General features: G+C 42.1%; 1 protein-coding gene across 1 annotated transcript; it reads left to right on the forward strand.

The window, feature by feature from the left end:
* The first annotated feature begins 676 nt into the window (after positions 1-676).
* pdcd4b (programmed cell death 4b) lies at positions 677-8,508 on the forward strand. The gene is made up of 12 exons (XM_062387946.1): positions 677-787; positions 1,241-1,333; positions 1,673-1,990; positions 3,979-4,073; positions 4,290-4,403; positions 4,542-4,763; positions 6,081-6,178; positions 6,695-6,809; positions 7,002-7,109; positions 7,365-7,475; positions 7,592-7,731; positions 7,813-8,508. The coding sequence occupies exons 2-12, from the start codon at positions 1,291-1,293 to the stop codon at positions 7,871-7,873; spliced, it is 1,425 nt and encodes a 474-aa protein (XP_062243930.1). The 5' UTR covers positions 677-787; positions 1,241-1,290; the 3' UTR covers positions 7,874-8,508.
* The last annotated feature ends 4,398 nt before the right edge of the window (positions 8,509-12,906 follow it).

The following is a 12,906-nucleotide window of genomic DNA, read 5'->3' on the forward strand; positions in this document are numbered from 1 at the left end:
AGTGCTCGGGCCCCAAATAATGTAATATAGAATCCAAATATAATACAAAAAAACCTTGAATACTCTGTGTATGAATATAATTGCAGAGATGGAACATGATAGGTATTGCACAGTTTAATGAAGATACATGATTCTTAATAATTGTTAATATTTACTAGCATAAAATAATGATATTTGAATTCTGGCTGTAATATAATAATAATAATTGTTGATAAACATACTGCTATAAACTACCATCTCTTTATTCAACTATACTTACTGAACTGAATTTGCACATTGACCACACAATTATCTATATTATAACCTGTATCAATATTATTATGATTGTTGTTGTTTATTTCAGTTGTTATATTAAAAGTAGTATTTAAGCATTAAGTCTAATAATAAACTAAACATAACTATACTGGCATAAACTACCATCTCTTTATTAAACTATATTGATTATTATTTTTATTATGATTATTATTACTGTTATTATTGTTGTTGTTGTTGTTGTTGTTGTTGTTGTTACTGTTATCAGTGAACAGCCATGTTATAGCTGAAGTAATCTCCAATAACAGTGAGTGCAGTTCTGCAGTAGTAACGACAGGGGGCAGCCGCTCACAGCCAACACAGAAAATACCAGAAGGAAAATCCCGTGTGAGGTTGTCATTGGCTCGTGGTTTTAAAAACCTACGCCCCCTCCAGCCAATCAGAAAAGAAAAACACGGAGCTGCGTGTGCGAGTTGCTGGGTCGATCAAACTACACCAGAGTGGGTCGGTGGTCGCAGCTCGGGCGCTACAGACGGTCAGTGAAACTCACTACGACTCTTTTCATCCACACACGACCATATTCTCACCGTGTTGATAGGCAGTTGACAAATTTAATCGACGTAGTTCTGACAGTTGTTGACGCTTGTGTGTAGTTATAATCCTCCTTTCATTGACGCGTTGTGTAGTTACCGAGTGTGTGATGGAGACAAACTACGTGTAAAGTGCGGGTTCTGTTCATGCACATGATCGTTACTCGTGTTGTCACGGTTAAATCGTGGAGTTTGGCCTTGTGACGCAGCTCCTTCCTTCTCTTGACACTGAGCATTCGAGCTAACGCAGCGTCAGCCATTGTTTGTCAACAGTGTGACTTGTGAATGAATGGAGGAGAGGGGGGGATGGGGAGCGTGTTGCGTCGCAGCGTGTCTGGACTTGTTGTTATTAACGCATGTCTGCTCATTGCTGTCCCGTCTCCTCTTCCACCGCGCAGGGTTCTCTCTCTTTGTGTTTCTGCAAACTCTTATTTCCCTCTGCACCAACATGGCAGCTGACTGTGAGGCCTGGCTGAACGCCAACCCCGTAGGTGAGTAAGAGATTGTGTGTGTGTGTGTGTGCGTGAGTTTTTGTGTGACAGAGACAGAGATTCAAACGCTCCATCAGCTCAACGTGATGTGAGGCACCGGGACTGTTTTTTTACGCGGATGTGGTTCATTACTTCCTGTGGGTTTAGTGATCGTGCACACAGCCTTGATTTCGTTCTGCTGATCATCCTGCCTCAGTGACAGCAGACAGAAATTGAACGTGGCCCCCCACACACAAGCATGACTGCACCAAGAGCTGCTCATTCCCTGTTTTTTCAATTTAACACATGCAAACATTAACTTTCTGCCATTTTTTCACGTGTGTGCTTGTAATCCAACAGAGCCCGGCGACCTGAGTGACTCCTTTTTATCTGGTGACGAAGACAACGGCAGGCCGGCGGTCTCCAACAAAAACGGCAGCAGTGAGATCAACGGCAACTGGCTGTTGTCGTCAAGCAACAGCATCCAGGAGGCCCGGCTCAAGGCGAAGGCCAAGCGGAGGCTGAGGAAGAACTCCTCCAGGGACTCTGGCCGAGGAGACTCACTCAGCGACAATGGGGACGTGGTCCGGGGATCCTCTGCGGCTCCCACCAGCCCCAAGAGCAAGCTGCTGGACAGGAAATCCAGACTGGGAAAGGGCAGAGGTCTGCCAAAGAAAGGTACGATCGTGCAACAATATGACACCACATACATCAGATGGTTCAGTTTCCCTGGCATCTCAAAGGGTAACGTTTTTCTAGCTGGTCATTGCCGTGGGGGGGAGGGGGGGAGGCTTCAAAGGGGAAACGTTCTGGACCCACAGTTGTCTTCATCTGGTGGTTTTCCTTCTCTGAGCCATAAACCCATTACCTTGTAAACAAATGTCTGTGTGATCTGGAGCAGCTTGCCCATTTATAGAGCCTCAGGGGTTTTGTTTTCTTGCCATTTGCTCGGCCAGGCTTTTGTGGAAATTTCCATGAGAGGTTAAATAAAAGTGTGGAACAGAAGTTGCCTGTGTAAGTTATATTTTATCTAAGTATATTTATAAGTATATATATATTTATTTAAGTATACGATGTGAGTTGTTAAAAACAGGTACCTACAGATACACATAGGCAGTTCTTAATGTAAGGTAATGTATTTGTTCCTGGAGGTCCAGTTATGTGTTTGGATTGGATTTGTTGTCTGCTGAAGTTACATGAGCTTGTGTGATGCATTTGTTAGTGTACGTGTTGCCACTTTTTATAGCAACAGGCATTCAGCTGAAAGTGTTGCATAATGGCTTACTGTGATTCCCTATCCTTTTTAATATCAAGCCTTAATATGGATCCTGTAATCTGCCATCCTCCTGCTCCCAACTGTCTGTTGCACACAACATGAATACACACCAGAACTGCACAGGTGGATCAGAATGTAACATCTCACTGCAGATCTTGCTTCAGTGGTGGAAGAGTACACATGTCCTCGCAGGCTGCAGTACAGTATGTTCACTTAGCTCTTCTCATGGGCTGTAAAACTGGAGCTAGTGTGTTTTCTCCTGGCCCCGTGCCTGTGTCTGTTTTTGTTCTGGTTACGTAATAAAACTGCACCGTCAGTGGTGCCCAGTGCAACACTAGCTGCGTGCTGTCCTCCATGCATGGCAGTTTTTGAAAGACAACTACAGAAGATTTGCAGAAGTAGGACGGGTGGTTACACAACCGTTGTGGGCTGCACTAAATATAGTGGCACGATAAATGTGACATACTGTGTGGGACTAATGGGGGTTTAGAGCATGTTGCACAAGCTGCTTTTGGAATTGGGCTTCTTAAACTGTCTGCAATCTGTTGGGGCTTTGCCTCAGAGCCAGCAGATGTTTGTTTGTATAACATGCACCAATGAGGTGTCACCTCCCCAAATACAGGGATACTGTCTTGCCCAGTGGCAAGACAGTATCCCTGTATTTCTGATTCTAGCAAACAGCTTCAAAAAAATTCCATTTGAAAATAGGAAATAAGATTGAAAATTGTTGGTGGATTATTTCTAAATAATTAGTTATACTGTGTTCGGTTGATTCACTCAAGAGTTTATTAGGCGCATATTTCCCATAATCACACTGAGAAAATATTTAGTGTGCCCACAGTTCACCTGACACACACAACACGAGGCGCAAACAGCCAGGACGATCCAAATGTATGGTCAGACCCCATCGTTTCAAAACTAAACAAGTGTGATTTGTAAATGATCCGTTTCACTAGTTGATTAACACATCGATGATCATCTTGAGTCTTTTATCTCTCCACAATGGAGATGCAGCACAGAGGTGGTTGGGTCAAATATATTTTGAAATAAATTCATAGCTTTTTTTCAATCTCTGAGTTATAAGTAATAAAAACATGAAATGAGACCGGTACAATCTTTGTTAAGTACATGAAATCATGCTGGGAAACACTCAACATCAACACCCCCGCTTCTCATTCGGAATGCTTTCACTCTGACCGCACAAGTCTTATTATTCACTCTCCTTCTCTAGCAACCAGGAATTGTGATCATACAAACTAATGTTTCTGTTTTGCTTTTTCAAACAAGACAACTCATGTTTCAGGTATCCAAGATATGATGGCCAGTATTGCTTTTACACAAGGGCTTGTAACAATGTCAGATATCACGTCTAACGTTGTCGCTGCCGCAGGTGGGGCTGGAGGAAAAGGTGTCTGGGGCCGATCCGGTGAAGTTTATCAGCTGGAGCAGGTGGATGTGAAAGACCCCAATTATGACGAAGCTCAGGTAACAACACCAGTGTCGAATGATCACGTGTAAAATCCAGTGGAGCTTATGTGACACGTTAAGGACCTTCTATGTTGTGCAGATGATAACATGTACTGTAAATTAATTTGATCCTATTGTACATAGTTTCAATTATTTGTGTATGCATTGGATAAAATTAGAAGACTGTCATATTATTGTCGTATGGGAGACTAATCGTGATTTGTGTTTTGACAGGAAAACTGTGTGTATGAGACCGTGGTCCCTCCACTGCAAGAGAGGGACTTTGAGAAGACTGTCGCCCCCATAGTGCAGGAGTACTTTGAACATGGGGACACAAATGAAGTGGCTGTAAGTGTCCCGACATCTTGTCTGACTGACAGTGGATGTGCTTATGTGTCGCAATGAACAGCTGTAAAAAGTAACGATAATAAAAATATGGTACACCTGCATGAACCTGTGACATGTGATGCTTCTCTCCATGTCCAGGAGCTACTTGCAGAACTGAACCTGGGGCCCATGTGCAGTGAGGTGCCCTCATTGGCCGTGACGCTGGCCCTGGAAGCCAAAGCCAGCCAACGGGAGCTCACCTCCAGGCTGTTGGCCGACTTATGTGGACCAGTCCTGTCACGCGGCGACGTGGAAAACTCCTTCGACAAACTTCTCCGAGAGCTGCCCGACTTGGTCCTGGACACACCTGGAGCCCCACATGTGAGTGGAGATGAGAGAGTGTATGTGTGCACCTGTGTCCAGCTTAATGAATAAAAGGGTGTTAAAGTTATCATAAAAGTCCTTTTAATCACAAAATGCTTTCAGAACTCCAGATAACTCGATAACTAAGCCGCCTAGTGAAAATTCAGGAGATTGAAAAGAAACTGTAACTTTTGTTCCCATCTAGAACGTGTAGACAAACTCATCTGCCGGACCAAAGACTCTTCAGCTGAAGTTTGTTGTGTGTGTAGAACTGAGGCCCAAGTTTGGTTCTATACCATAATTGTGAGGACATTTTGGCTGGTCCTTACAAATTCCAAGAGCTGTTTGAGGGCTAAGACTTGGTTTTAGGGATAGAACTGGGCTGGGTTAGACATTTAGTTTTGATGGTTAAGGTTAGAGTAAGGGGCTAGGGGAGGCATTATACCGATGAGTGTCCTCACAACTATCGAGAAACAACTGTGTGTGTGTGTTTGAGCTCTTCCCTTTTCAGTCTGCACAGACATGAGATCTCTGGCCATTGTCTGCCTGTTCTCACAAAATGCAAGCTCAGCTAAGGAAGCTCAAAGGGCTATTGGTCATCACACACACACCTCCTTTCACTGTCTCATTCAGTCTCACTGGTCATTTCTGTTCCACAGATAAAGGGGCATTATAACTCTGCCCCCCCCCCCCCCCCCCCCCCCACTTCGCTTCACCCTTTCACTCTCTATTTCCCAGACACATAAACACACACACACACACACACACACACACACACACACACACACATATACTCTCTCTGCTCTCTTCTCCTCATATGCCTGCCAGTCTAGCCAGAGCCACAGATTAGATGGAGCTGCTTGTTGTCTGTGCAGGAGCAATGTTCGGTGATGAGCGCAGGCTTTGTGGAGGCCAGACGAGCAAAGCCAGCTCTTTAGTTTTCTGTCAAACTACTGTAAACAAACTCATGCACGTGCCCCAGACAAGGCCTTAAGGGTCAGTAGTTTCATGGCCTCTGGTTTTTTCAAACTGAAAGAGTTTTCTGTCCTAAAATTAAACATTTTTAAAGTAATGTTTAATTTTAAATTAGTTTAGATTAAATGTCTCCTCATCACTGCTAATGTTCCTTGAATTAATGAAAGTAAAAGAATCATTGTTTTGTTAAATCAGGGTTTTCACCTATACACAAATTACCAGATATCACCTCTGAAGTCAGTGGACAGGACCACAGGTCTAATGAGAACACCGGTGAATGGAGTGTCCATCCAGCAGCACAATGCGGTGCTGTGTAATTTGTTTGTTTTACATTTTTCCTCTTTTGTGTGTCTCTTCCAGTTGGTGGGACGGTTTATTGCTCGTGCTGTTAGCGACCAAATATTGTCCAAGGGCTACATTGAAGGTTACAAGGGCAAAGTTGACTGTGAATACTCAAGGTATGTGACTGGAAGCAAAGCTCTGCTGCTTGTGATGTGACATGTTTCCTGTCTTTTATTTTCTATTATGAACTTTTTTTTAGAAACCTGTAACTTCCTGTGTCATGCTCCAAGTTTATGTCAGGGTGTGGGTGCAACAGATTAGAATCGCTGCTCATGATAAGAGGGGATTCAGTCAGTAATGTGGAAGCTTACTATAAATATATATATACAGTCAAGTTCAAATCTGTTTCAAAACAATCAGGAGTTGAATGTGTGATGAGGAACAATATCCACAACAAAGACGTCAATCATAGTCAAAATGTAGTAAAAGTCTGAGTGAGATGAAACAAGTACATGATTGTTTTTACTATTTAAAAAAACTACTTTTTGAGACTTCAGTGAGGAAGGTGTGAAACAGCAGGAGAATCTTAACTGAACTTGCATGTAAACAAAATGAATAAAAGTTAGTGTTGCAGTGTGACAACCTAAACCCCCCCAAATCATGCCTGTTGTTGTTTTGTTTGTATCTCTCAGGGCGGCACTGGACCGGGCTGCCGTGCTGCTGAAGATGAGTATGGATGGGCTTCGCATCGACAACCAGTGGGGGTCAGGTGGGGGCCAGAGACCTGTCACACAGCTCATCAAAGAGGTGATTGGTTTCTTGTAGATTAGACTCCTCCTAATAATGATAATAGTCATATCCTCTGTTGGTAATAGTAAAATCCATCTGTTGTTTCTCCCCCAACAATCCCCAAAGATGTTTGTTGACAAACTCCTTTGTAGCTATGAGAAAATGAAACGCCACAGGTTGATAATGGTCATTGAATCTGTCCTCTTCCAGATGAACCTGCTGCTGAAAGAGTACGTTCTGTCTGGGGACCGTACAGAGGCTGAGAGGTGCCTGAGAGATCTGGAGGTTCCACATTTCCACCATGAGTTTGTGTATGAGGTAAATACTGTGATGCGCTACAGGAGTACACGATGGTAAAGAAAAAGTACCTTTTTTCAACCTGAAAAATTATAAATATTGTTAAAGATTTTCAGGCCAATCCATCACCATATTGTAGTTCATTAAACCATCTTGTGCAATATTGTGTGTGTGAAAATCTGTAGAGGATACGGCTGTAGTCTGTGTTGCTGTGGCTACTGTAGAAAGTTTTTAGTGCTAGTACAAGGCTGTACATATTCCTGCCTCTTCCCTCAGGCTGTATTGCTGGTTCTGGAGTCCAAAGGAGAGAAGACTTCCAAAATGGTTCTGCAGCTCCTGAAGTCACTCTCCGCTTCCTCCATCATCACTGTGGACCAAATGAGAAGGGTATGCTGCCACCTGGTGTTCAAAATGTTTCACAGCATGGTATTATTTCACCAGGAACCAGTTTATTTGTTTGTCTTTGAGTTTGTTTCTTATTAATTTTTTCTTTTCGTTCACAGGGCTATGAAAGAATTTACATGGACATTGCTGAAATCAACATTGATGTCCCACGTGCCTACTTCATACTGGAGCAATTTGTGGATATGAGCCTCAGTATGGGAGTCATTGATGTAAAGTTAAGAGATCTCTGTCCCTGTCGGTAAGTACCCTGGCTTTCTCAGACATGCACCTTCATTTGACCTCTGAAAGATCTCCATTGTGTGATTTGTCTCTCGTTCAGAGGCCGGAAGAGATTCGTCAGCGAGGGGGACGGTGGAGTCGTCAAACTTGAAAGCTACTGAGGCGCCTTTTTACTGTGTGTGCCACAAGAGGAAGAAGCTACTTTTTTACTGATGTATTTTTCAAGATAGTTGCGTACAATATTTCTCCTTCTAACAGTCAAAAGAATCTACATTTTTGAAACTGAGGTAGGCTAAAAAAATCTGCACTTTCCGATTAAGACTGAAGATGACTTTCTCCAAGGTTTTTCAATATAGACATTTAAATAAGCTAACTTTTGAAGTGCCACACCTCTCAGTGTCCATGGTTCCATGTTGTTTTGTACAGTATTTTCTTGATTTCACTGCCACTCCTGCTTTGTTTTCTAGAACTCAGTGTTTGTACAGAGATGACTGCTTTGTGTCAAGAGCTTTACAAAGGGGTTTGAAAACAGAAATAAAGGTTGCGAGTTCAGTAAAATACTGGCTCCCTAACTAGCTGCTCTTTCTATGCTGTGCTTGTCTCTTTTTCGTCTTTATACCCTTTGATATCGCACAACGATATCATTTCTGAAGGTTAAAGACTTAACAAAAAACAAATACCAGTCGGGTAACCCCACAAAATGGTGTTGAGAATGTTTGTTTATTTTTATATATCAGGAATACTGGTTTGTGAAATGTATTGCTTCTTGTTTGTTCATTAAACCACTATTAAATAATCCCAGCCTGCTTTTGTGACTGTCACAATTTCAACACACGCAACCGACCACATGTTGGAACTAAACTCTAACCTCTAACACATTCATTCTATCCTACATTCATGCAAAATGTCTCTGCGACCACCATATTGAATTCAACTGGCCTGCAATAAACGTAATGATTATTGATTACATGTATTAAATCATGAACACTAAGAAGAGGTGTGTAGTGATGAGACTTACGTGGACTACTCTCACCACTTCACCGCTCAGCTCCAAACATCAACCTCTTCATGTTGCATGTCACAGTCCATAAAAATACTTAATCTACTAGTGCTTGAAAACACTGTGCCTTCCATCTAAAGGAATGTTCTACCAGTCTGGCCGCTCCATGCTGTGGCAAGTCCTCAATAGAAGTCTACTATGGCTGCTCCTTCATCGACAGCTCCTGCTGTTTGACGGCCTCTTGAGCCTCCATCTGCATCTTCTCCAGTTTCTCCAGGGTGACGGATTTGAGTGGGAGCAGCTTTGGCTTGCAGAGAACCATGGTAGGGACGTCTTCCATGGAAAGCTGCCCTGTGGTTGTAAAGAAAGAAGAATCCCTTTACCTCAATCTCAATTCTCACATTACTGCAACTAATCTAGATTTAAATGTGAAGATAAATGAGGAAACTGAGGTGCAGTGTTGCTATTTTTTACTTCTGCCAAGGAGGGGATGTTTTCAGTTGTTTGGTCAGCTAGTTAGCAGGATTACACAAAAACTACAGGACAGACTAACACGAAACTTGGTGGAAAGATGTGGTACGGTTCAGGAAGGAACCCATCATATTTTGGTAAATTTTAACAGTGCGAGATAAGATGTTTTTCCCAATTTCTATTGATTTATCAGATGGATCTTGATGAAAAACAAATCAGACATGTTTAGGGCACTGATATTCATTAGTATGTGCAACTAGTTTTATATAAAAATCTGTATGCATTTTATATTTGCAGGCTCTAAGTTGTGGCCCATCACATGCCAGATTTAACATGTATGTTGCACTGGGGGTCAGTATCCCTGGATGAAACATGTGGACAGTTTAGAACTCCGCTGCTCTGCCTCTGAACAGCCTGTTCACATTAAAAGCCATTACTCTAGAAATCCATTATTATCCAGCTTTATATTGCGACAAAGTCAATGATGCTGCGCTGCAGAGGGGGAGCAAACAGCACAGAGCACCTACTGACTGATTTTGCAAGCTTTAGCAGATTCCTGAACAGTTCCCATGTTGTATCAGTCTCCACAAACAGCCTTTTGTTTGAAAACCCCTGCTGCCAAAGGACCTAATGGCTTCGGCACAAACCTTGTTTAGGCAGAACTTCTCTGAATATTGACTTGACTTCTGGCATTGTGTCTCCAAAGTGCCTGCTGAAAGGTAAATATATTAGTTTACTTCATTTAACTAAATTGAATTCAGCAAAGATTCATGAATACAAACGCAAAACCCAGAAAGAAAGAGAAGCCTAAGATTCAAAACGAGGACGCTGTGGGATCAGAAAGAAAATAGCTGCTGCCAATAAATAACTGTGGTCGAATCAGCCGACACAGAAATTCTACTGCGCAAATATACTGAAGTTTATGGTAAACGCATCCAAATCGTTTTTTCAAAAAACAAATGTTGACATTGAGTATATACAAAATGCATAATTGAAAAGGAAATGGATGGATTATAGTCACAAAAGGTATATATCGTCTCACGTGTCATTTTTATGAATAGCACTTTGACTGTATCAATTTAGAGAATTCCTGGATATTTTAAAGTAACACTTTTATCCATTATTCCAGAGAGAGACTGATATGCCTGTGTTCAGGACCTTTCTGACTACCTACATACTGAATATTAAAAATGTTTACTCTATAGATTAAGAGATTTTTCAAAGTAAAGTCCAACATTTTCACTGTGGAATAGATCATTTCAGGATATTTCAAAGTTCTATAAAACACTTTGCTCAATAAGTTGAAGCTCGGTGGATGCGTTTACCATAAGTGTCAGTATATGAGTGCAGTCTAATGTATGTGTCGGCTGGCTTGACCCCACAAAAGGTGAACTGTGACGCAGGAATCGTTCACAGTAAACAATCGGTGCCACAAGCCGCGTGAGGAACATATTTACACGCAGAGCGCTAACACTGGAGTTTCAGTGGTACGGAATAAATTATATTAAACTATGGATTAGCATTCGGGCGACATCAATAACAGCCACCACTGACAACACCAGATCCTCCTGAGGGGAAATAGAAGTTGGCTCATTGTGTTTGCAACATGTGAAATGCAGCTTTCGCAGTGTGTCGCATGTTCGAGTTCTCATTGTGTTCAGGTCTCAATCAGCGTCACTTCTCTAATGAGCGAATCTACCATCGCGAACCTTTTCGATCCAACTCATCCGGCTGAGGGCTAGCAGGGGGTGAGCAGACGTTGGGCTAGCTACGTAGGCCGTGCTAAAGCGACGGCACCTTTCCGCGGTCAGATGGAGTCGCCGCCTCTGTGCGCACACTGCGGCGTGTCCTCTCCCTCGTGTCCGACCACGTTAAATCAACCAACTCCGCGGGTAACACAACACAGAACAACATTTAGTGACGCACCTTTAGCACCGGCCGAGGATCACAGCGGTTGTCAAGCCAACGAGTCCGCGAGAGTCACGTGACCTCCCTCTTCCTTCACCAACCGGTATCTGCAGAGCCCAGAGCCGGAGTCATCGGAGTAAAGTCGGAGCTGTGGAGGACTGACCGTGTAATAGTCTTTATGCAGCGCCCTCCAACATCCGTCATGCATCCCAAAGAAAGTTTGGACTGTATGCAGATGCACACACAGGCAGACCAAATTGTTAGCTATAAAAAACAATAAAAAATATATAATAGAAACTATAAAAAGAGTCTGAAATCAGCTGTACTGATAACATATCATGTCATGTCGACAAAAATAAACATTAATGATGTCCACAATCGGGCTGATTCTTACCTCTATATTGTTCTTTCTTCTCCTCCTCTACTTTGCGGTGCTTTCTGAATTGTGCACTTGATTTAATTAATTTAGTCTTTTTTTGATTCATCTTTGACTCTAACAGCAGTCTGTCACCGCAGCGTGTACGTCAGGGACCCACCTGAGGGGCGGAAGCGCAAATTCTGTGGGTAGTGGTCCACGCTAATTTAATATTGCACATGGCTAAAGAGGGAATCTGACAGGAAATATACTCGGTCTTATCGGAATATTAGCACATCCACTTCATCCATCTCTCATGCTATGCCTTGATGTGTTGTTTCTCCGCTTCCTGTGGACTATACCTCCATTTGTATGTCCCTTCAGAGTATCTGGTCGTACCTCAAAACCTTCTGGAGCTGTTTGCTGATATGGGGCAGAAGCACATTGTGTGAATACTTTGATTTTATATATTTTTTAAATTTTTACGTGAAATTACTTTTCGATGCGACCCTACTTATAAACTGTAACTGGCTTACCATGACAATGATGCACCTATATACAATACATGGTTACACATGTACATTTTCACATTTCGTAATTCATACTTGGCCTCCAGAAAGTTAGTACATATGCACAGACAAGTGATCCGAAGCTGTTTTTTTAGGCATTGCACACATACACTTTGACAAGTGCCAGTTTTATTAAACTTTTTCAGATAATTGAATGTCTACTGATGCATGTTGAAATGATTTAATTCTTTGCTTTGGCTTTTAGTGCTATATTAGTATTAAGGTGTAATCAGAGACAGTTTCTCTGTTTGAGAAGGAAATTCTCTTCTTCTAATATCTACATTCTTCTAATAGACCTGTAGTTTATCTACTTGACGGTTACTTATGTAAGAGGTAGCTGGAGTGCAGAGGAACCCAGCAGCCATCAGGGGGCAGCCTCAAGACATCACATGGAAACCAAAAGCAGCAGCAGACCGTGATTCTTGAAAGGCTTCAGAGGATAAGGTTGTGAACTACTGGTTTATTCTCTAATAATACAACTGTTAATGTAACTTTTAAGTAAGGCAAAGCAGCATAGAAGAACATGGACTCACACACGATAATTTGTCCATCTTCTTAATGTGCTTATTTCCTTCTGCAAATCAGCAGGCGGTGTGGCCTATAGTTGGTAAAGCGGTTGTCCTCCAACAACAAGGTTGCGGGTTTGAGTCGCCTCTCCTCATGCCAGCGTTATACTGAGCTCCTAAAATTGGCATGAAATCAATAACCTATTAACTGTAATGTCTTCTTCGCACATTGTGCGCAATGGCCTTCTGAGCAGAATGTGTGCAGTGGGCTTCTGCGCAGGATGTGCTTGCGCAGGGTTTTTTTTCCCCATTTAATTTAATTACATTTTTTTATATTAAATTTAAATACAATTAATTAAATTAAATTAAAAAAATAAAATAAAAT

This window comes from Platichthys flesus, chromosome 5 (assembly GCF_949316205.1).
Source record: "Platichthys flesus chromosome 5, fPlaFle2.1, whole genome shotgun sequence".
Lineage (NCBI taxonomy): Eukaryota > Metazoa > Chordata > Actinopteri > Pleuronectiformes > Pleuronectidae > Platichthys > Platichthys flesus.